General features: G+C 52.3%; 1 protein-coding gene across 5 annotated transcripts in view; it reads left to right on the plus strand.

Annotated features, from left to right (window-relative positions):
* DAAM1 (dishevelled associated activator of morphogenesis 1) overlaps positions 1–23,912 on the plus strand; it is an 84,386-nt gene that overhangs the window by 53,936 nt on the left and 6,538 nt on the right. For 4 of the 5 annotated variants that reach the window (XM_038179759.2, XM_038179757.2, XM_038179760.2 and 1 more), the window contains 19 exons: positions 1,743–1,814; positions 2,524–2,618; positions 4,274–4,607; positions 5,109–5,219; positions 5,331–5,434; positions 5,955–6,021; positions 6,416–6,533; positions 6,644–6,782; positions 7,233–7,291; positions 7,635–7,822; positions 8,109–8,420; positions 8,551–8,658; positions 12,700–12,729; positions 13,854–13,957; positions 18,353–18,437; positions 19,195–19,301; positions 20,930–21,018; positions 21,153–21,321; positions 22,058–22,165. In XM_038179759.2, coding sequence (XP_038035687.1) covers positions 1,743–1,814; positions 2,524–2,618; positions 4,274–4,607; positions 5,109–5,219; positions 5,331–5,434; positions 5,955–6,021; positions 6,416–6,533; positions 6,644–6,782; positions 7,233–7,291; positions 7,635–7,822; positions 8,109–8,420; positions 8,551–8,658; positions 12,700–12,729; positions 13,854–13,957; positions 18,353–18,437; positions 19,195–19,301; positions 20,930–21,018; positions 21,153–21,321; positions 22,058–22,165 — 2,399 coding nt within the window. The remainder of the gene's footprint in view (positions 1–1,742; positions 1,815–2,523; positions 2,619–4,273; positions 4,608–5,108; positions 5,220–5,330; positions 5,435–5,954; positions 6,022–6,415; positions 6,534–6,643; positions 6,783–7,232; positions 7,292–7,634; positions 7,823–8,108; positions 8,421–8,550; positions 8,659–12,699; positions 12,730–13,853; positions 13,958–18,352; positions 18,438–19,194; positions 19,302–20,929; positions 21,019–21,152; positions 21,322–22,057; positions 22,166–23,912) is intronic. The other variant, XM_072038150.1, reaches the window with a different exon arrangement.

Here is a 23,912-nt window from a genome sequence, read left to right on the forward strand (position 1 = left end):
GCGAGGGAGAGCGGCTCTCCAAATCCCACAGGGGAAGCTGTAACCACAGGCAGCTGAGAACCGATGCAGAGGGCACCCTCCCCGCCATCCTCTGCCCCCGGGGGTGGGCTCAGAGTTGGGAATGGTCCCGGGAGACCTCTCGTAGCCAGCAAAAACCGAGTGGCAGGGCACGGATATTAGCGGTCCTCCCAGCGGCACAGGGGCAGGCGCTGGGACCTCCTGCGGGTTTATTAGGTTTGGCACTGGCGTGGGTAGGACACATTTTTGGGTTGTTTTTCTAACATCTTGGAAAAAAAAATTCCTGCTGATTCCCATTTGGGTTTAAAAAAAAAAAAAAAAAAAGAAATGTCGAGGGAAGGTGAATCAAGTGTTTCATTCAAAACTTGGGTTCTTGGCAGCAGAAGGAGGGGCGAGCAGCCCAGACTAATAAAGCAGAGGGCAGGGAGGTCTAACTACAGGCTTCTCACTCAGGAAAGTCCTTTCACTTGCCTTAAACTTGACCAGAGGCATGGATAAGCAGCTTCTCTCAGCCCTTGGCACACTGGGGGGGATGCCAGGCTGCCACCTGGGTGCTCCTGAACTCCTCTTGTCCCCATCCCAGAGCCGCCCACGCTGAGGGCTTGCTAACCCTCTCTTTTCTCATCTTGGCAAGCTGAAGCTTGGGAAGTTTGGATGCACAAACATTTCCCATTTATGCCTCTTGAAGCACAGTAAATATTTTGGACTCTGCTCCTTTGACTTGCAGAACTCGGCCAGACTACCGCTAGTCTGCACGCACAGGCGTGGGAGCAGAAGGGTGGCTTGTCCCTGGCCTTCACAGGGAGCTGCAGTGTGGGACAGCCCCTACAAACATCTCAGGTTCCTTCTAATAGCTTGGGAGGGGCTGCTTCTCCTGGTCCAGCTTGAAGTGGATTTATTATTTTATCCTTTTTCTTCTTTTAGTATAAATCTTGGGAAAATACAGTGTGGAATAGGGTTGGTCTTGAACTACTCCTTCAAAATACGGGTACTACCTGTGGACATGCACTGTTATTTTTTGGAGTTGTGCCCAGTGGACCACTGGTCATGCCCTACAAGAATATGGGAGAACTTGAAAACAACTCGTGTGTCTCAGCAGATGCAGGATGTTGTAAATTGGGATGACCAAAGGAGGCTGTGCATCGATCTTTGTCATAGATTTTGGGCCAGGGGGGATGTCCTTCAGTGGGGGACATTGCCATGGGCATGTTCCCTCCTAACAACTAACGAACCCCCAGGGGCTCTTGGCTGTTGTGCCAAGAGACTCCCTTGGTGGTAAGTCACTGCCCTCCCCCAGGAGTGGAACCTTGTTCACATCACATTTGTTTACCCCTCATAGCTTGGAAAAACTCTTTTTTCCCTCAAAGCACAGTCATCGAGGCCGTACAGCCGAAACTTCAAGGGCACTGTAGACTCAATACAAGAGAAATTTGGGTGTAAAATTCCCAAACTGATGCACTGTCACTGGGGCAGAGCTTAGTCCCAGGCAGATGGTGTGACACCTTGCATATAAAATGTGCTAGCTCAGCAGATCAGGTAATGTTCCTGTACCTGGAGCTGTCAGTGGTGAGTTCAGAGTGTAGAAAATGTAGCTTATATTGATATAAATTAAGGTAAGAGCACGAGGCATCTTCACAGGTGGTTGGTTTTGAAGGGCAGGAGATATTAATGCCATTTCTTCTAATCCACTCTCTTTGTTTCACTTTTTTTTCCCCTCTCTGCAGGACCAGGAAGAAAATAAAGGAGCCACCAGCTGGCCAGAGTTTTATATCGACCAGCTGAACTCCATGGCTGCTGTGAGTATTTCTGCAGTGCTTTGGCACTTGTGAAAACCGTAACTGGCAGGAGAGCAGTCGTGATATCGTGATAGTTTGTGATATGGTCAGTGTTGTGCTTGAGAGAGCCGAGTGTTGTAGCCACAGCGGTGTAATGTGGCACTTCTCAGCCTTTCCAGTTTGCAGCCCCCCCCCAGCACACTGATGGAAGTTATTTAAGCCAGGTGGAATGCAGGGAGAGGTTATTTTGTCCACTGGACCACTGGGTACAACCGGAGAAAGGAGACGTTCTCCAAGGCACGGGGACCTTTCATCTCCCTGCACACCAGGAAGCTGCGAGCCTAAAGGCACACAGCAATTTTGGGGCTGGTTTTGAAGGAACCTGCAATGAGAGCGGGATCCCTGCTACCACCCCGTTCCCAAAACACCCTCTGTGCTGGGTGGTTGCTGTTGTGCCGGGTGAGACCAAAATAGAGCTGTTTTCTGTAGGAAATACAGTTCCTGTAGGGCAAGGCTGCATCCCTCCGGGCTGCAGGGCATCCCCACACCCCCCTACAAAGGACACATGGGATGTGTGGGTACTGGGGAAGGCTAAAAGACCCCCCAGTTCTGCCCTCCACCCCCAGTTAGTGTTGCTTTAACCCTCTGTATTCTCCCTGTCCCATCCAGCCCCATCCATCCTGGATGCAGGGAGATTTTGAGATTTTTGCCACTCTTTTTCCCTTTGCAGAGGAAATCGCTGATTGCTTTGGAAAAAGAAGACGAGGAGGAGAGGAACAAAACAATAGAAAGTTTGAAGACTGCACTGAGGACGAAACCAATGAGGCAATTCTCTTCCACTTCTTTGCTTTATTGCTCTGGTCATGGCTTTTGATTTCTGTTCTCTGGCAGAGGAGGTTTAGAAAAGAAATAGAAATGGGGCCCGCTGAGGATGAGGAGACTTGGGAGGCCCTGAAATGACACTTGTTTTTTGGATCCCATCTTGTCATTTTGTTCCTATTCTTCAGCTTTTTTAGTGGCTGGAACCATCAGCACCTTCACATCTGTTCAGAGCAAGCAGACCACTTTTTTTTCCCCCTTCAAATTTGCTGTCATTCTAATTGGAACAGAATATAAAAATGCCTTCCAGAGTTTTTCCAAAAAATCCAAATTTTGTTGGCCAACCAAGCCCTTTGTTTCAAGTTCAACTCTCCTTGTGCTTTCTGAAGGAATAAAATCATACGAATCTTCAGGCTTTAGTGGAATGCAGGAAAGAAAAAGTTGCTAGGAGGTTTTGATGGGGAGGATAAAGGGTGGGACTCTTTCTAAATGTCTTTAGTTTTTCCTAAGTTTCTTTGGAGTCTGCATGCATGCATCCAAAAAATCTTTTTTGATGCCTTTGGTTGACTTTTTCGGATGGAAAAACATTTCATTAAGAAGTGCATTGCCCAGTCTGGTTATGGAAGACACAGCTCTTGTTTGCAGATGCATTGCACTCTTCCATTTCTTTTTTGCAATGGTTCTGGCAATGGGATTTGGTCAGAAATTCCCAAGGCCGGGGTGAGCACCCGATTTCCATGAAGCCTTGCCCTCTTGGGCGCTGGCTCCTGCTGTCCTCAGGGAGCAGGGGCAGTACCCAGCTTTGTCGTGGTTTGCAATTAAACTTTCCAAAGTGCTTAAAAGTGGCTTGTGAGTTCATCTCACTGGAAATCAGGGGGATGCAGCAGGTTTCTATAGAAAACCTTACCTTCTGGACCTGCTTTTGTTTCCAGGGAAATGAACGTCAAATTTTCTATTGACTTTGGCTGGAGTATGAGCGGGCTTTGAAGCAGAGAAATCGGTTTTCACTGTGTGCAATTATCCCTTTTGTTGCACATAAGCACTGGTGGATCTAAATTAAACTCGTCCTAGTGCTGGGAGGTTCTCGGATCATTTGCTGTCCGAGCCCACTCCTTTTTCCAAAACAGAATACACCCAGCCAGGGTGGCATCGGGCAGGGAGGTCCTGAAATGCACGAGGGGTGTGCAGTGAAGGAGGGTGGGTTATGTCTGCATGCTCTGCTGAATCTGCAGCGGACACTACATGCATTTGCAGCCTGTGTTCAGTTTAGCAGCATTACATCAGTCATCATCAAAATCTGAAATCCCTGCTTAAAAAAAGTGTGAGATGTACAGCGGAGGAGGAGGATGCAGGTGGTGAGGCAGGAGCAGCAGGAGGCAGCAGGTCTGGCAGCTGGCAGGCTCAGCTGACATTGGGGTTTCTGTGGGTTGGCTGCAGCTGGGTGAGAAGACAACTCCAGGACTAGGGAGCTTCTTCCCTTCCTGTGCAAAACTGGTCCCAAAACACCAGTAGAAATCCTGCAGGCTTTCTGCTATGCAAAATCTATTGCAGGAAAAAATATATAAAAGCACTCAGGGTTAGCAAGAGCAGACAAGTCAGCCCTGTTTGTGGGTTAAGTGCTCCTTCAGCATTTGATTTTAAAACGCCCCTCCTTCTGGCAGGTTTGTAACCCGGTTCATCGACCTGGATGGCTTGTCGTGTATTCTGAACTTCCTCAAAAGTATGGACTATGAGACAGCAGAGTCTCGAATACATACCTCGCTCATCGGCTGTATAAAAGCACTAATGAACAACTCCCTGGGCCGGGCTCACGTCCTGGCCCACTCGGAGAGCATTAACGTAATCGCTCAGAGTCTGAGCACGGAGAATATTAAGACGAAGGTGGCAGTGCTGGAAATCATGGGCGCTGTGTGCCTGGTTCCCGGCGGCCACAAAAAGGTACTGGAGGCTATGCTGCACTACCAGAAATACGCCAGCGAACGGACTCGTTTTCAGGTGGGTGCTTCTCGTCTCAGCCCTCGGCTCCCAAAATTCGGCTCTGGGTCTGGGCAGATCTCATCAGCTGCTGCCAGGAGTAGATCTGCTGCTTCCTCCTCCTGGGTATCCAAACGCCACGTGTGCATGATTTGTTCTGGCCATTTGTAATTTTGATACTCTAGGAATTACCCCAGAACAATGCCCTGTCTGAGGAGAGCCACAGCTGAGCAAAGAGTGGGAAAACTGTTATTTCAGGCAGCTCTCCCTCAAGAATGCTTGCTGTTGTAGAGTTGTTGGGACTGCAGCTCTGCAAGGCTGCAGCACCTCTGGGTGGGCTGAGTTTTGCAGACATGGCTGCAGATGGGCTGGGCTACATCAGGCAGCAGCTGTTGGTCTAGAAAGCATCACCAGTGAGTTGCTGCAGGGGCTTTGAGAGCACCAGGAGAAGTTGTTCACGCCTGTGTCCTCTGAAAGCTCGTGCAGCATCTGGGCTCTTAACTTACCTTGTGGGTTTGACAGACGCTGATCAATGACCTGGACAAGAGCACGGGGCGGTATCGGGATGAAGTGAGCCTCAAGACAGCGATCATGTCCTTCATCAACGCGGTCCTGAGCCAAGGAGCAGGCGTGGTGAGCTCCGGGTCTTTTGGTCAGGGAGGTCTTTGGGTGGGTTCGGGGCTTGTCAGTAGGGTTTTGAGGAAATGCACCTTGCTGTGTTGACCCAACAACTGTCCCTGGCAGGAAAGCCTGGATTTCAGACTGCACCTGAGATACGAATTTCTCATGCTTGGGATCCAGCCAGTCATTGACAAACTAAGAGAGCATGAAAACTCAACCCTAGACCGGTGAGTGGTGACCCGCAGCCTGCAGGTTGTTTTTCCCCTTTCCTTACACAAGTGCATTCTGGTTTTGGGACATGGGCTCTGGGGAAAGCCACATGGGTCTAGACTATAGATCTGGCTCCTCTTGAGGAAATGCTTTGGTGTCACCAAGGAGGGAGGGGAAGAACCCTGGCTCTGTGGCACTCCAGCATAGGGTTGAGCTGGGAAGGATGTGCCATCCTGGTGGGTGCTGTCAGCCCTTCTCCTCTCCTCTTCCAAAAGACTCCTTGGAAGGGCTGTAATTACTTTGCCCTCTGTGTTTTTGAATTGGTTTCTCGAGCTGGCGAGGATGAGGATGAACACGTGGAGCTCCAGGAGCTCTAGACTGAAGATCCTGTTGGTGTTTCAAGTTTTGCTTGTCTTTGGACCACTGCCTGCTAGTGGGCTGCTCTGGAAGCTGTTCCAAGCTGGCTGCCTGCTTTGCATGGTCACATCCATATCTACTTTTAACAGCTGTTTTTTTTTTTTTCCTTTCTTTCCTCAGGCATTTAGATTTTTTCGAGATGCTTAGAAATGAAGATGAACTGGAATTTGCCAAAAGATTTGAGCTGGTGAGTGTGAACATTACTGCTTCAGAGCCTGGCTCTTGATGTCATAGTTCATTTTAAAAGTGCCTACGTAGACCAGGCCAATTACAGGCTTTTGGGTCAGATTTGGAGGTTGGAAATCTGTCTCCTGTTGCACTGCTCCTTTGTTTCATCCCTCTTCTCCCATGCCTGCTGGCCTTGTGCCCTTCATGGGGCACTTGGGACTGTCTGCATGCCAAGAGGCTCATAGGGTTTGGTGGTGAGACTCAGGAAGCTCAGATCAGATGCTTCCTAGGAGACTGGGGCCGTATTCTGACTGCCTGTGGGTGCAGTAGCAGATGCTGTGACTTGGTGCTGCTGTCCCTTGCCACGGGACTGACCCAGCTGGGGCCTGACCATGTTCTGCTCTGTTCCACAGGTTCACATAGACACCAAAAGCGCAACTCAGATGTTTGAGCTGACGAGGAAGAGGCTGACTCACACAGAGGCCTACCCGCACTTTATGTCCATCCTGCACCACTGTCTCCAAATGCCTTGTGAGTACAGGGGGAGGCAAGAAACTCACACCTCACAGCCCAAGTCCCCTGCCTGGGAGGCAACCACGTCCCTGCAGCTTCTCCCAGCCTCTTCCCTTCCTCCTGTCCAGATAAAAGAAGCGGTAACACCGTCCAGTACTGGCTGCTACTGGACAGGATCGTCCAGCAGATCGTCATTCAGAGTGACAAAGGGCAGGACCCCGACGCCACTCCCCTGGAAAACTTCAATATCAAAAACGTTGTCCGAATGTAAGTGCTCGTCATCCTCTCTCGGGGCTCGCTGCCGTGACTTTGTCTGCTCAAGACGGAGGGCAGGCAAGGCAAGGTTTGGGAATCATCCCTGGCAGGCTTGGATTGTTTTGACCTACTCAACAAGACATGCTCAGTGAGCTATTCCCCTTGACTGTCACTGTTCCTTATTCATCACTCACTGCTCTCACAGTGACATTTCTGCTCCTCGGCTGGACAAGTCGGGGTCCCTGGAGCTGTGGAGGCAGCAGAGCATCCCAGCACGCAAACCCCATGGCCAGGAGACATTGGGGGCAGAGCAGAGGTGTCTGAAATACCCACACGGGAGCTGCACCCCACGCAGCCCCTAGTCCCCTGCACAGTGCTCCTCAGTTGTGTTTGTTCCTGGTGGTGTTTGCTCGCTGACTGCACCGGGGTTGTCTCATAGAGCTGCTTGTCTCCTCCTTTTAGGTTAGTCAATGAAAATGAAGTCAAACAGTGGAAAGAGCAAGCGGAAAAAATGCGAAAAGGTGAGCGATGGAAAGATGAAAGGCACTAACTTTAACCTGAGCATGCATGGTAAACTAAACAGCTCCAATTTATACATTTAACTGTGTAGACCGTGAGTGGCCGAGATTATATCATGCTATAGGGCTTACAAGAGAAATAGATATTAATTTCTTCATGGGGTCTGCAGCATGGGGGCAGCCCTAGCCAGAGCCTAATGTGCCCAACACACGCTTCTTTTCTCCTATTGCACAACTTCTCTCCTAAGTAGCTCAGGGTTTATAACACTGCTTGGTTTTTTTTGCCATACTGAAGTGTTCATCACCCAAAAGTGGTTTCAAGGGTTGCTTTTGGGGACTATTTCAGAGCACAGCGAGCTTCAGCAGAAGCTGGAGAAGAAGGAGCGGGAGTGTGATGCCAAGGCCCAGGAGAAGGAAGAAATGATGCAGACACTGAACAAGATGAAGGAGAAGCTGGAGAAGGAGTCCAGCGAGCACAAGCAGGTCAAGCAGCAGGTGGCAGATCTCACAGCACAGCTCCATGAGATGAACAGGGTAAGGCCCCAAACCTCCTCCTCGTGGTGCCCATGTCCCACATCTCCTGAAAGTGCTGAGGGGTGGTTTCTGGAGGCTGCACAGAGGGCTGCAGACAGTGCTTGCTGGGAGGGCCACCAACATGTCCATCCCTGGGAATGGGATGATTTCACCTCTCTGGCTGCGTTGTACCTCAGTCAAGTGTGCTAAAGCCTTTGTTTTTTTTTCCTGTGCTGGTTAAATATGAGGTATTTTGGGATGGTGCCCTCCCTCTGTATGACCAGTTCCTCCTCTCTTTCTCTCTCAGAGAGCGGTCTGTGCTGCTGGCCCTGGAGGACCTCCCTTGCCACCAGGAGCTCCCGGTGGCCCTTCACCTTCTGCAGCTCCAGGATCCCTCCTTCCCCCTCCACCACCACCACTACCACCACCGGGGGGATGTCCCCCACCACCACCCCCACCGCCGCCCCCTCCGGGTGGTCCCCCTCCACCCCCCGGCCCCCCACCCCTGGATGGGGTGATGCCCCCCCCAGGAGCACCTCTGGGCTTTGCCCTGAAGAAGAAGAGCATCCCGCAGCCGACGAACGCCCTCAAGTCCTTCAACTGGTCCAAGCTGCCAGAGGTAAGCCAGGGGTTCCCCATTTGTGCTTTCAGAGGGCCACGGTGCTCTGCAGGAGGAGAATAATTCAGGCAGCGAATCCAGAGGTGCCAAAGGAGGCACCCCAACCTGCTGTGCTCCCGCTGTCTTTCAGAACAAGCTGGCAGGCACCGTGTGGACCGACATCGATGATGCAAGAGTGTTTAAAGTCCTGGACCTTGAAGACCTGGAAAGGACGTTCTCCGCCTACCAAAGACAGCAGGTAACGGCTGGCCGGGGCCCTGCGCAGGCCTCTGGGGCAGACGCCGTGGCCGTGAGGTCATTCGGTTCCACGTGTGGTCTCGGATCGTGCCTCCTGCCATTATTTCACTCCATTTGCCAGATCGACTTGATCTGGTTTGTCCTCTCATTTGCATGCCGGTGCCTTTGCCTGGAAATGGTAGCTCGCAGCCAGACGCGACCGATTTCGCCCCTGCCCACGTACCTGACCGCGTGTGTCGCCGCGCCAGCACCCAGATGGATCACAAAACTAACAAAAATGACAGGGAATGCATGAAAATAGCCCCCAGATGTGGCCACGGTTGAGTAATTTTGGGATCACTCTTAACAGCGACTGCTTCATGTCTGTATGGGGTGGAAAATTTATATCCCTCTCTGGCCAAGAAGGACTCAGTTTTGCCCACATCTACCATGGGTGGATCTCTTCTTTTATTTTTGTAGTGAGCTCAGAGCAAAATGTGAGCTTTGAACAAAAAGCAAGTCCCAAACCAAAATAATGACACTGCAGACAAGAGTCTCTGCTTTTTAATCTCCTTCTCAAGCAATATGGCCCCAGTTTGGAAGGCATCAAAACCCATGAAGAAAATTAGACACTTGTTTTACCCCAGGCAGGAACGTTAGTGGTCAAAAGCCGTGAGTTTTTTCAGGAAAAGCAGGAGAGGACGTAAGAGAGAGGCTGCAAACACTCTGCTCACCTGCTGAACGTCTGGCTGTGTCCCGGGGAGGAGAGGCCGGGCTGTTTGCTCTCGCCAGGCTCAGCAGGGACGGGCTGGGAAGGAGCAGACCCATCACTTAAGCTCCTTAGACAACGTGAGAGCTTAATCTCTTCCAGAGGCTAATGGAGGGCAAGATCAGGGCGGATTAGAGCAGTGCAAATATCAAGAGTGACCCCCCAGGGCTAAGTGCTGCCCTGGGGTGTTTTGGGAACGGGTGATACGATGCTGGCTCTTTCCCCCAGTGCTTTTGGAGCTTGACTAGGGCGTCCTGAAGGGCCCATCTGAGGAGGAGATGGAAATGGAAAGGAGGCAAGAATAGAAACCTAGCGTGTCCGTGGGACAGCTTGCCCTCTGGCCAGAGTCAGTGAATCACCTGGGGCTCTGCAGATTACTGCCAGGCAGGAATCCAAACAGACTTTGGCTTGGCTGAGGTCCTGCTGGGTGAAGTGGGGCCAGCAAGGAGGGGGAGATGCTGCACGCTGCAAGGAGTGCTGCGAGTGGAGTGCTGTGACCATGCCTCTGGTCCCCAGCACGTGTCCTCACCCACCTGCAAGTCCCCAGAGTGCCACACAGGTGGTGCCTGGGGAAATCCCTGGCTTTCCACCAGGGTCTTGTTGTCTCCAGAGACTGCAGAGTGCCTCCGAAGTGTGTGAGGCTGGGCTGTTAAGATGAGAAGTGCAGCTCTCCAAGACAATCACTTTTCTTCTTTTATTGGGGTATGCACCCTGGCATGATTACAGCTGGGATGTGCCTAAAAGTTGTAAAATACTCCTTGCTTTTTGCCACCACTAAGAAGATTTGGTGTCTGGAAGGTGTCTGCTGGATGGGAGCTCTGCTCTTCATCAGCTGGGCCACCAAGTTCAGTCAATGAGAATTGCCTGTCCTTTGGGGGAAGGATGATAAACTCATTGACCACTTCTCACTTCCCTTGAGATGTCCGTAGGGCTTGGGGCATCACTGTTTGCCCTTTTTTTGCTGTTGAGGAGTGGCATTGCTGACACTCCAGTGCACTGGGGGCAGCTTGTGGAGGTGTGTGTGGGGCAGGGACATCTCAGACCCCCTTGGAGTAGCTGTGGTGGCTCTGGTGTGGATGGGATTTGGCTGCGTGTACTGCCATAGTGCTTGGAAATCCCCATTTGAGCACAGACTTAATTACATGCTCAGTTCCAAGCATCTCCTCAAATGCTTCTCCCACGTCCCAGGCTGGGAGGTTAACACAGGCTTTGGGGGGAACTCTGCAGCTCTCGGGAAAGGGCCCTGCGCCACGGAGAGAGGACAGGAGCGCCCTGGATTCAGCCCTAGGAGCATCCCCACCCTGTGCTGGTTGCTTCCCAAACCTGCCAGGAGAGCAGATCCCTGAGCAGGGGTCTGCACCTCTGTCAGAGCTGTTTTGAGAGCTGAGGCTGGGGCTGATGCTGGTGAGTGGTAGCGGTGTGGCTGGGGCATGGCAGGTACAGCGAGTGTGGTAAAAGAGCCAGGGCAAGTGGAAAAACACAAAATGACTCCTCCTTTCACTGCCATCCCTCAGCAGAGGCTGGATTGTGGCTTGTGCAAGAGAAAGAGGCAGGGACGAGGCTTGTTGAGGCAGAGGGAGGTGGTTTTTTTTTGTCATAATGAGCCTTTCCTGTGCCTTGGGAGCTGTCCTGGAGAAGGCAGAGAGCAGAAGGACCACCCCACCCTCCTGCTCTCCAGCACCACAGGGCAGGTACAAGCATGGGGATGGCTTGAAAGAGGTTGCTTTATCAAGCATCACTCCTTTACCACCTCGACCGGCCCATGGAGTCCAGTTCTGCCCTCGTGTCCAGCTGAATTGTAGGGCTGCATTTCTCTGGTCTCTCTGAAATACGGCAATAGCAGCTTGGGTGTCTTTATTTAGGGTCTGTCGGCCCCCCTTTCCTTGCAAAGCCGCTGCTGAAGGAAGCCCTGGCACCTCCGCTGTCCCGGGACGCTCGGGAACGGGTTGGTTCCTTGTTTCCTTGGCTGATGTTTCGTTGTCTCCCGGCACGTTTTGTTCTGCTTTTGTTCTCGGCCGCAGCGTTTTTGCTCTCCAGGGAAGCTTCACACCTTGTTCGTCCTGCACCTCTGCTGGGAGCCATTCGCACACAAAAACCCACGGGGACGGAGGGCGCTGGGGGGCTCGGGCTCAGCCCCCTGCAAGTCGAGCCCGGGACGTTTCGTGATGTCCAACAGAGCCGTTTCCCATCCTCCCTCCCAAACCCACGCACGGTTCCTGGGCTGATAAAGCTCTGGCAGCCGCTCAGGGGAAAACCTGCGTAAACAAGGTTCCCTTGCAGAAGGCAGTGGTGATGTTTGAAGAAGACTTAACCCGAAGCAGGCGTGTGGGCGGGCTGTCCCCTCCAAGCGGAGGGGCTGGAAGGGAACGCTGCTGTAAATGACCTGGGTTTGGAGTCCACCTACCTCCAGAAGACCTCTGCGTGCCTTCATTTTTTATTATTTAATTAAAAAAAAAAAAACACAACAGCAACAAACAATTTACGCACCTTTGCTATCTCCCTTCCCATCACCAATCGGCCAGACCTTGAGCCAAGCCAAAAAAACACCAACAAAAGGCGCAGCCCAGCAAACGGGGAGGGAAAACTCTCTTGTGTGTGTGTGGTCTCACGGTACCGGCTTTGCTGCACGTGCTTCCAGTCTGCCGGCCAGGGCTGCGGGGTGGGGGGAGCCCGGCAGGCAAATGGGGTCTCGGGATGAGCTAAGTTCAGGCTGGGCACCGGGGTAGCGTTTGGCCAGGCTGCCGAGCCCCGCAGAAGGGTTATTTTCCCCATAAGGAGGAGAAAGGCGAAGGGGAAAACGCGTTGCCATGGCAAAGGGTAAAGTTTTGCTGCGGCGAGATTTGCTCCGGGATGAGAATCTCGTTATTTCCACTTGAAAGCCCTGTTTTTCCTGGCACTGGCGGTGATGTTTCGTCCTCTCAGACTCGCAAAAACCCTGCAATTTCCTCCCCCAGCACGGCGGGCCGAGCGGCGCTGCTTGGGGCCAGCCCTGGCAGGGCTTGGCAGAGCTCCCCTGCATCCCCAAAGCGCAGAAGCACCTTGGCGTGACCCAGCCGTGAAACATCCCCCTTCCTCCCCTCCTGCACCTCCTCCTCCTCCTCCTTCTCCCTTCATCCCCACCTGCATCCCCCGTTTTTGGGCTCTGGCAGACCCCAGCGCGTTCCCCCTTGCTGCTGACCCCGCTGCGTGTCCCCCTCTCCCTTTAACTGTGCTTTGATTCCTTTTGGTTCTGCGGAGGTCACTCAACCGCATGTGTTTTTACTGCCTTTTTCCATGCTTCTGCTATGGCTGTAGGACTTCTTTGTGAGCAGTAACTCCCGGCAGGTAAGTGAGCATCCGCAGGTCTTGGAGCGGCTGGGGACGCGGGGACGCGTGCCGTGGGGTGGATTTTGACTCAGGGGAGCTCCAGCTGCTGAGCATCGCTGGGAATCCCTGCCTGGAGGGACAAAAGATTGAGAAAAATAAACTCATACCTGTGGGAGGAGCTCAGCGGAGCCCTGTGCCACCCGTCCCATCAGTTTGCCACTTCTCATAGGTGTTTTTTTTTGGTCAATGCAAGAAAAGAAGTGAGGAATGGAAACTTCTTCGCCCACCCTAAACCTGTAGGGTGGTTGTGCACCACATCTCCCGAGCTCGGAAACATTTAGTGCTCATCTGCAGCACGTGGGACCTCGCAGCTCTGGGTTATGTTCCTGACAGAAGGATTGAATAGCCGGGTTTTAATTTATTAACCTCACTACAACATGCAGTATGGTAAATTAAAACCAGAGTCAACCTGAACTCCGTGGGCAGCCCTGCAAGATCACTGTTACCTGGATCTGCCCATCTGTGTGCAGCCGCACCTTTGCACGTTGTTATTCATTTGAACACGATAACGTTTTCGAGCTGCTTGGGAGATTTAGGTGCCGCAAGGATTTGTGCTTTCAGATCCCTTGTTTTGGAAGCATTTCCCTGAAAGAGAAGCGAATGCAGCGAGCTGCATTTGTGAGGCTGGTTGTTTTTATTGGAAAACTCGTTACTGCGGACTGGAGCGTGAAGGGCAACTGCAGATGTTTGGGGTGCAGGAGCAGGAGCGGGACCGAGTGTGTGCAGCCGCCCGGAATGAAACATTTCATGCGAGGGTTTAATGAAGTATCACAAATATGTACGCGAAGAAAGCCCCGCTTTATTTATTCACCAGCGCCTGTGTGTTTGCAGATTCTTAAATCTTCCCTGTCTGAGAAAATATTTACATTTCTAACCAGTGGCTTCAAAGCCAGTTCTGGTTTCTGAAGCAGCTCACTGTATTTCAGTTACAGGCCGTGGGTTTTACCCGTAACCCGTGGTGACACTCCTGATTAATGGGGGCCCGCTGTGTATCGCATTGGTATGTGCTGAGAGTACTAAATGTCTTCTCCGGGGTTTTTCTCCATGCTTTTTTTTTTTTTTTCTCCCCTATTTTTTTGTAGAAGGAAGATGCTATCGACGACACGTTGAGCTCCCGACACAAAGTCAAGGAGCTCTCGGTCATAGACGGCCGGAGAGCTCAGAACTGCAACATCCTCCTCTCCAGGTAGGGCTGAGGCTTTGGTTGAGCTTCGGTGGCTGCTAAATACGGTCTCTGGATGCTGGGGAAAACGCTGCCTGTGTGCAGTGTTTGGGGACTGCAAGCAGCTTCCCTGCCACAGCTGGCAGCGTAATTTGGATGTCCTGTGTGGGTGCCACATGGCTTTGGGACAGAGGTGTCCCCTCTTAGCAGCTGCCAGGATGACAGCCTGCAGTATGGCTCTCTCCAGGCTGGGCAACAATTTAATCCAAGCCCCAAATCTCAGAGGAAGGGCATTTTTTCACCAGGTAAAATAAACCAGACTGCGGTGGTGTGGAAGGATGAACCAGCAGCATAGGTACATGAAAAAAAAAAAAAAAGGGACAAAACCAGCAGAAAATGCAGCTTTTTTTCTGGCTCACCCAGAAAAAAAATGATCCACCAGCAGTAAAACCCAGCTCCATTCCAAGTGGTCGCTCTGTGGCACCCAGGACCAGCCTGCCCCTAGCAGTGTGGTGGGCAGGGTGGGTTTCCCAAATTCTGTGGTGTCTGGACAGGGGGTCAGCCCACGGGGCTTTTATCTGGGCAGGCTGCAGGCAGGTGCCTGCAAACGGCACCCCTGGGTGGGGAATGGTGCCTGCTTTCTGCTCTGGGTTGCTCCTAGGGATTTTATCACTTCCTCAAATGCAGTAGTCAAAATGAGAAGGATTACAGTGACAGAGGAGTTTAAAGCAGCCTGTGAATGAGTGAATTTATGTCGGCAAGCTGCTGGAGAGCACAGCAGCTGGGCTGGGGCACAATTAGAGCAGGACTGGGTGTAACTCAGCAGGACGTTTGGGCGTGCAGCTGAAGGTTAAGGGCACAAACAGCCCCTTCGGTGTGGAGAGCCACTCGAGTGCTTAACTTCAAAGGTATCTGAGGTGCCTCGCTGAATAAAGGTCTTCATTTCATCTCACCAGCCAGTCCTTCTCTCCCAGCAGTGGGCTGGTAACGAGTCGCCAGTAATTAATCCAACAGGGATGGGAAAATAGGGAGGCCAGTGCCTGCCCCCCCTGCCCTTTGGGTCCTTCCCTAGGAGCAGCGAGTGAGGCTGTGTGGTTTTGCCCAGCATCACCATTTCCTAAGCACCGGTATAATCAGCCAAATAAATATATAAAAAGCCAACAGGGAGTGAGCCCTGACTCTCAGCAGACCCCGAGCTGCTCTCTTTGTGGTTTCCATGGCCATCGCCAGCAGTTTGCACCCACCCAGGCCCTCAGCTGCCCTGCCCCAGAGGAGACACCGACCCCGGCATTGGAGGTGCCTCGGGGTTCATCCCTTGCTGAACCTGGCACTGCTGGGGACTTGCTCGTAGGGTATTTATCCAGCATTTGCAGAGCTTCCCCATCTCTGCAAGCGACCACAAGCAGATTTCTCTCCCCCAAATGGGCGATTTTCTCTCGACAAAAAAGGGAAGGATGAAGCTCCCTGCCCAGCATCCTTCCCACACCCGGGGACCTGTGCAGGCTCCGCTCAGCCCCTGCTTCTCCAGCAAACTCTTCTCCAGCAAACTCTTCTCCAGCAGACTTCTCCAGCCAACCCTTTGCCCGTCTCTGAGTTGGGCAGAGCAGCAGCATCCTGCTCCCCATGCTGCAGGGGGCTGGGCGAAGCAGGGCTGAGCAGACTTTGACATCTGAAAGACCTGCCCGCTTGGCCCCGTGCTTAGCCCAGACATTTGTAAGCAGCACAGCCATTGTCTGGCTTGCAGCGTGGAAAGATTACGGCCAGCAAGATACTTTATCTCTCTCTGTAGATTTATTTTTTTGCCTGCTTGCCTCGCTTTGGGAGAAATTACTGCACAGTGAGATCACTGGATTTTCCTTCAGCTTGTAATGCGGCAGAAGAATATTTTTAACGTTTGATTTCTTTTTTTTTTTTCTTTTTGTTTAAGAGCACTTCAGCTATGCCAGTGTCAGTGCAGAGTTGGGTCTTGCTGAATGAAACCACCCCGTGCTCGCCGTCGCTGCGGGTGTACGTCTGTGTATTTTTAGCTCGCTGCCTTCTGCGCGATGCAAATCGGGACCGTGCTCCATCCCCTTCTGAGCATGCTGGCGCTGAATGGCTCGTTTCATTCCCCTCTCCGGCGAGGCAGTGTCGAGCATTTTTCTCAGCTGAATGTGGCTTTTCAAGAGGGCGCGTCCCCTTCCCGGCGGAATTTGTTTTTCCCCTTTCACACTTCTCACATCCTTCGCCGGGCTCTACAAAAGCCACGCAAGCGAGCCCCGCGCTTGCCGGGCTGTCACTTCGCATCACCGAGCCGCTGGGCTTAAATCCCCGTGACAGCAAGCACTGTGACCCCGTTCCTCTCAGACGGCTCGCGTTCGACAGCTGCTGCCAACAATGATAATTATTGTGGTTATAGATAAGCTTCTAGCTTTCACTGGCCCCTTTCCCATCACATTGTCTGAGAAGCTGTTTGCTTCTGGCGCCCCGCGATTGCTCTCTGCTGATCCCGAAGCAGCCTCTTGTTCTTGGCGTGGTGTTTGGGTGATTTCTGAGAAAACTTTTTTTAGCCTTTTTTTTTTTTGTATATTTTATTATTGACTTTGCTTTTAATGAGCAGGGCTTACAGAAGTCACCCTCGCCCCTCACCACCCACCCGGAGACAGTCACAGGGGAGCTTCAGGTGCATTTGTGCATTGGGAAGAGATAACTACCCACCAGCCACCTTCTCCTGGGAGCATTTCTGTCTCCCCAGGACCTCCAAAATATTAATGTTAATGTTAATAAAACCAGCAAGCATCAGGTTTTCACTGGGTGAGGACTGACACTTGGTGCCTTAGCACCTCTGCTTGGGTGCAGACTTCATACCCAATGTCAGGGGTCCATCCTGGCCATCGCCATCATATGGGATGAGGAGGGCATCTCCAGGACACAAGAGGGTCCAGCACCCTTCCTGCTTTAGCTTCATCTTCCAAAAGCTGGCTCTGAGGTCTTGCTGTGCTACCGGAGCAGATGCCAGGATGAAGATTTCCCTCCTTTTCTGATTACCTGGACTGGTCGAGATCTTTCTTGCTCTTTGAGATCTTCTTTCTGGTCCACTGAATAGGCCAGTCCATGAGGTCTCACATCCCACCACAGGCTGTGTTTCTAGTTTCAGCTCACTCCTTTGAGCCACATCAGTATTTCAGCATCCCTTGGCAGTGCTGGTCACCACAACCAGGGCGATGGGTTTCGTTAAAGCCCTCCCTGCCACACTGCACTCAGCAATACCCAGGTCTGGTGGCTTCTGCAGCTCAGTTTTCAAATGTTGGCTCTCTGAATTTCTGTGCAAGACCCTTTTCTGACATCTCTGCTTGGCTCTGGGGCTGGGTGTAAGACCAGCACCCAAAACCATCCGAGCTTACCGCCCGGTGCTCGTAGCGCTCAGCCCAGTTCCTCTTGCTCAGGGATACCCACCCAGCTGCAGAAAGCAGCACTTTGTCTGACCTGTGTGAGCACAAACAGAGTTGTTAGAAGCTGCAGCAGTGCTCTAAAATGAAGAAAAAACAGCCAAGGGCTTGGACAAAGAAAACAGCCAGGTCTGTGATGGGGATGCTTGGCCGAGAGCCGCCGGGAAGGGCAGGGGTAAGGAGAGGCTCTCCTCTGTCACACCGAGGTTATTTGATTGACCGCAGTACAAAAACATGAAGGAAAATATTTGTGGTTTTGCAATCCTAGTCCCTGCAGGGAGTGGTCACGGGGAGTGCTGTGGACCAATTAAACTGTAATTAATGGCCCAGGAGGAGATAAGGGCATCTTTCTATCTATCTCTTGGCTCCGCTCGCTGCAGGCTGCTGAGCATCCACTCGCCCAACTTTTGTTTTTTTTTCTGGTTCTTCTTCCTAGAGGAAGACTCCATCCGAAAGCAGTTAGGAGGTGTAGGGGAGACAGCACAGAAAGCCAAGAAGGGCAGCAGAATTTGGCCAAATTTTCCTTGAGGGTTGTGGAAGTGGGTGCAGAAGCAGCACTGAGCTGCACCCCGGTGCCCAGCTGTGCCGTGCTGGTGACGGGCAGTGCCACCCCTGCTGTCCCCACAGCCAGCGGGGATGCTGGCACTGCAAGAGCAGCACTGCCACGGGCCAGAGTTACACATGCATGCTTTTTAAAATACACATATAATTTATTATTTATATAAAATATTGTGAAATATCGGGGGTGGTGCTGTTCCACTCCATGTCTCACATGTGCTGCTTCAAGCCATGTGCTTCAAACCACATGCTGCTTCAAACCATGTGCTTCAAACCATGTGCTGCTCTATGTGACCCCGCTCATTATATGTGACTGACCATCAGCTCAGCTGTCCCTGTCTCCTGGCCGTGTTGGTGGGTGGCTGAGGACACGCTCCTCAAGCCTTCCGAGCATACGGCTGCAGTTAACTCTCTTTCCCTCTCCTCCTCCCAGGCTGAAACTCTCAAATGAGGAGATCAAACGAGCCATTCTGACGATGGATGAGCAGGAGGACCTCCCGAAAGACATGTTGGAGCAGGTGGGCAGCGCATCCCGTGCTTCTCCCTTGTAGGCAGTGTGCCTTGCCAATGCAAGCAGACTGTACGTGGTGCCTGGGATCAAGCCGTGGCTTTGAGACATGCATCGTGCCCTGAGTTATTTGCCAACAACATGTTGAAAACCACTCGAGGCTGGCTGGAGAAGCAGGAAAGCAGCTAGGTTGTAGCATCGAGTCTGGGAGCAGGATGGCCTCTGCATCCCATGCTGGTAGCTGGATCTGTCCTGGGACTGAAAGCAAAGCCATTTGGTGGCTGAAGCTTGAAGTTTGTGCCCGGTGGGAGTTACGTTTGAAAACTTGTTCAGTCCTCAAAAAGGGAATCTGATTTTTCACCCCCTCCGAGTCCCTTTAGAAGCATTTTATTCACCTGTCCTTAAAACTGGGCTGGCAATAGCACCTTCAGCAGAAGCATGAAAGGGTTCCTTGCACAAAATTTCCATCTACAACACGTGGAGTTGCAGCAATCCTTTGTTATCTCAAGTGTCATGGAAACCTTGGTATAGACCTAGTACAGCTGTTGTAAAGCCAGAGTAGTGCCAGGGCAGAAGCAAGAGACACCAATGTGATGGGGCAGAGGGAGGAAGAGCAAAGGGACAGCAGAAACACATTTCATTATGTGCATTGGGGCCACTTTGTTCATATTGAGAAATAGTAAATTCAAGTAAATCACCATCGTGCATGAAAAACTGGAGAACTGTGCATGGAGCTCATATCTACAAATGTGCTTTCCCTTGTTTAGCTCCTGAAGTTTGTTCCAGAGAAGGGTGACATTGACCTGCTGGAGGAGCACAAGCACGAGCTGGACCGCATGGCCAAGGCTGACCGGTTCCTCTTCGAAATGAGCAGGTGGGGTGGCCCCTGGGGTTTCATGGGGCCTGGCTGGGAAATACGCTCTGCTTGCTGCTTTTCACATCACAAAATGTGTGAGCCAGACGGATGGAAGGACCAGTGAGGTGCATTAGGATCTCTTGTGATGCTGTGCTCCCCAAATCAGGGTTGTGCATCCCAGATGAGCAGCAGCTGGGTGGAGCAGGGTGAGGGATGGGAGATGGGTGCTCTCAGGAGGTGGTGGGCTCCCAGGGCATCTCCCGACACACTTCCCCTCTCACCTGGGGAAGAAAAGCTCAGTATGGCCCAGCTCTGCCAAACAGTGCATCATCCGTGTCGTGGTCCAGGTGGGAAGTGCTGCTTGAATGATAACAGTGCCACTGTGATGCTCCTTTCCCCTCCACACCAATATCCTAACAAATACCCAAGACTGATGTATGTAAATTTTGCCCTGCTGTGTAGGTAAGTCTCTCCTCATTTCCAGAAATGACTCGTCCCTGGGGCTCACAAGAATATATGAGACAGAGAGCAAATGTCAGTTCTTCCTGATCCTGGCAGCAGTCACTGAAGACTTAGAGGTCTTGAGAAATGAATAACCTTATCTTTTGCATGCACATCCTCCAGGGGTGCTGGTTTAAAATCTTGAAGCTCCTTATCGAAATCCAACTGAGCATGAAGCTGTTTGAGATTTTCTCCAAGGAATTTCTTAGCTGAACTTGGAGCAAGTCACTCGTTTGAAAAGTCAGAGAGTTGTCCAATCCAAAATCACTCCAGGAGATCAAAAATAGCAGCTCTCCTGTTCTCCCTGAGAAACGTGCCAGTGAATCCCACGGCGATGCACCGTGTTGTTGCTGAGTGTCAAAGGCAGGCAGGGCAGAGCTGTGAAGTTCAGGCCCCTTGGGGCTGGAAGATGCTCAGAAAGAGCTTTCCCATTGCAGGTCACCTTCCATCTTCACAGTTTCTTGCCCAAATATTGCTCCTGTGCCGTCATCTTCTGGAAAGCTCAGCGTGCTGATGCAAATATATTTCAGGCATAGCTGTTTAATTTGCCCTGTGGTCTGTAACTGAGTGTGATGGCTTTGTCACCACTAATTAGTACAACGTCAGCCTGGTCTGTGACCTTGTCTGTGAGCACTTCTCCCATGGATCCTGGTCCAAATAACTCAAATCAGGCTGCCATTTGCTTGCAAGTGAGATCTTGTTTAGCCTAAATACAACTGACGTGAGCAGAGCCATCCCAAACTTGCTCAGGAATGGGCTGGGTTGGGATGCGTTGGTTCCTCCAGCCCCACCTCACTGCAGAGCCATGGGGAGCCTGGATGTCATCAGCCTCTGCTCAGGAGTAGTCATGAATGAACTGTTTGTTCATACCAACAGGGTGTAAAAATGCCCTTGTTGAACCTGCAGAGTTCAGGGTAACTTAGTCATGATGCTTAAGAAGCCACCAGGATCCGCCTCGTGACGGGTGCAGCTTCAATTGTCGCTTTTTTTCCCATCCGAGCATAGTTTCAGGGAGAAACATGGTCATTATTTTTTAATCACTGTGGCTCAGGAATGCTTTCCAAGTCCACCTGTGAAGATCTGAGCAGCAGAGCTCCACCTGGAGCATGCAGAGCTCAGCCCGCACCTCTGCTTTCCCCTGGCAGGATAAACCATTACCAGCAAAGGCTGCAGTCCCTCTACTTCAAGAAGAAGTTTGCGGAGAGAGTTGCAGAAGTCAAGCCCAAGGTGGAAGGCAAGTCACCCAGCCTGCTCCTCGTGGAGATGGCAGAGATGCAGCGGGAGGGAGGGAGGGAGCTAGTGGCTGCTCTTTGGCCACGAGGGCTCCCGGCACGTGGCAGGTGACGTCCCTCACCTTTCTCCCTGCAGCCATCCGTGCCGGCTCCAAGGCGGTGCTGCAGAGCAGCAGCCTCCAGCAGCTGCTGGAGGTGGTCCTGGCCTTCGGGAACTACATGAACAAAGGGCAGAGGGGAAACGCTTTCGGGTTTAAAATCTCCAGCCTCAACAAGATCGCGGACACCAAGTCCAGCATTGACAAGTGAGCAGCCCCTGCCCTCCTCTTCCTCCTCCTCCTCGGTAGCTTCTGCAGGCTCCAGCCTTGCTGGGGGAATGCAGAGGGTTGTCAGCACTGCCCTGGGGACTCAGGGGGGTGAGAGGAATCCCTTCCCTCCTGCTGCCCGGCCAGCATGTCCGATAGCACAACCATTGGGTTTGGAGCATGAAAGGTTTAGAAGGAACTGAGCTGAGGTCCACATGGGGTTGGGTGGGGGCTTTGCTTTCTGGGCTGCTCAAGGGCAGTCGAGGGTGGAGGGGAGGATCTTCCTCCCAGTGCTTTTTTCCCCTTGGAGAAGCCAGGAGCTGCTGTGCCATGGCTCAGTGGCCAGAGGAAGGGTCCCGGAGCTCATCTCTCTGCAGCCACCCCAAGCTGCCACAGCCACTGCAGTGTCCACTCCACCCCGCTGAGCTCTGTGCATGGAGTGAGGGGAGCTGGGTCAGGTCTTAAACTTGCCTGGCCTTACAAATCAACAGAAAGGATGGAGGAAGGGGATGCTGATGTTCAGGGCACCTCCCCTGGGTCTTTGCTGTGGTCTGAAGCCCGCTAGCTCACAGGGACTGGGCTGCTCTGCACCATGGCTGTGGTGGGACAGAGCCAACCCACATACCCTGCTCTGGGATCCACACAGCAAGCAGAATCCTTGCAGAAATCCCCCAAACAGTCACCAGGGTTGGGATTTAACCAGCACCACGCTAACCTCGCTGCTCCTCTGTCCTAGGAACATCACTCTTCTGCACTATCTCATCACTATCGTCGAGAAGAAGTATCCCAAAGTCCTCCGCCTGCACGAGGAGCTGCGAGACATCCCGCAGGCAGCCAAAGTCAAGTAAGCAGGGATTTGGGGGGCAGCGCTGGTCCGCGGTGGGTGCATCTCCTCCTGCTTCAACCTCCTGCCTCTCTGCATTGCAACCCCGTGCCCCTGCACTCACCTGCAGCACCCGTGGAGGCAGTGGCACAAAGTTGTTGCTGCAGCAAGCATCACCTCATGGCTTTAAATCCCAGCCCTCGCAGCTAAAGGGCAGGCAGCCTGCAGAGGGAGGAGAGCTGCTCGCAGCAGCCGTTTCCTGCTGTTATCTCACCGCAGAAGCATTTAATTAATTTCTAATGGCACGTCAAGTAATCTGGTAGGAAGCGGTTGTGGTGTGGCTGCAGATAAAGGGCTGCTGCGTATCTGAGTGCGCTGGGGGGGCTTTGCTGTGTGGGGCACTGCTGGGAGGGGTCCTGCCTGGCTCTTCTTTTGCCACCAACGTGGAGCTCCTGATGTCCACAACATGCTTACAGACCCCGCGTGCCTCTCTGTGACCTGTTTAGAGCAGGCTGCTGCCGTCTGGAGAGGCCCCCATCCGGCACGGCCCTTAAACACGTGCTTGGGGTTAAGTGCATGAGGAATCTGCTGGTGCTTTGCAAAGCCCTCAAGTATGTGCTTAAGTCCCTCCGAAATCAATGGGGGCTCTATTTCAGCTTTAAAATTCAGCAGGAGGGGACGTGCTGTGCTGCCCCCGGGGATCTGAGCCTGTGACGGGGAGTCAGAGATCTTACATTTCTGCAGGCAGCATGCGTGCGGCTGGGAGCATTCGCCTTTATAATCCACGGACATGAAAAAGGCCTTAAACGGCACCTTTTTTGGGGTGACAGCAAACATGCCAGGAGTTTTAGGTGGCTTGCAGGTCTTTTTTAAGTTTCAAAGCGCTTCTGTAGCAAAGGGCGGTTCGCTCGCTGCACATCTGTGATGTGAAAAACATTTGGGGAGGCGAGCATCCCCGTGTCTAAAACACAATAATTTTGTGTCTAAAAACACAGTAATTTTCGGCTGTAAGGGTTAGATGAAATATTTGCCCAAGGAATGGGTGGCTGCTGGTTGCAGGCATCAGCTGAGGCTGGGTGGGAAGGTGGCCCCAGGGTGCGCTCCCCGGCCGCTGCAGGCGCCTTCCTCCTCGTGCTCGTGCCCCTGCAGCTGCTGTACAGATACAGGCATGGGAAAGAAAACGTCTGCAGAAAGGTTTTTTTGTTTGGTTTTTTTTTTTTTTTTTTCCCTGAACTTTATCGGTTCTGCTCTAAACCGGACACCATATGTAAGATTTGGGTTTGGTCCAATCTAGAGCAAAACCAAAAAGTTTCGAGCCCTCTGGAAAACCCTAAACTCCCCCCAGCCCTGCAGCTGTTAAGCAGAATTGCCGCCTCTGTGGATCCCAGCGCTGCTAATGAACTGCTGGAGCGCAGGGCTCCCAAAACTTCATTTTCCCAGACTAGACCTGCCAGGAACACTTGCCCCGTGACCTTACGTCAGCATTTCCAGGGACCCCAGCCCTAGGATAGACACCCCTGGAAAGACGTCAAGCCTGTGGTCATCGAGTCTTTGTGAGAAAGCTCCCGCTCAGACGTGGTGGTGGAAACCCGTAAGCACTCGAGCTCAGAGCTCGCTGGGGGCTTGAGCCTTGTGTAAACAGCCTGAGCGCCAGACACGATTTATTTTTATTTCTCTCTATTTGGGTTGTCTCCCTTTATTGCCTTGCTGTTAAGGACTGCTGCTCCAGGCCGTTGGGTAGGAAGGATGCTTTGTGGGGTACTCACCT

This window comes from Anas platyrhynchos, chromosome 5, assembly GCF_047663525.1.
Source record: "Anas platyrhynchos isolate ZD024472 breed Pekin duck chromosome 5, IASCAAS_PekinDuck_T2T, whole genome shotgun sequence".
NCBI lineage: Eukaryota > Metazoa > Chordata > Aves > Anseriformes > Anatidae > Anas > Anas platyrhynchos.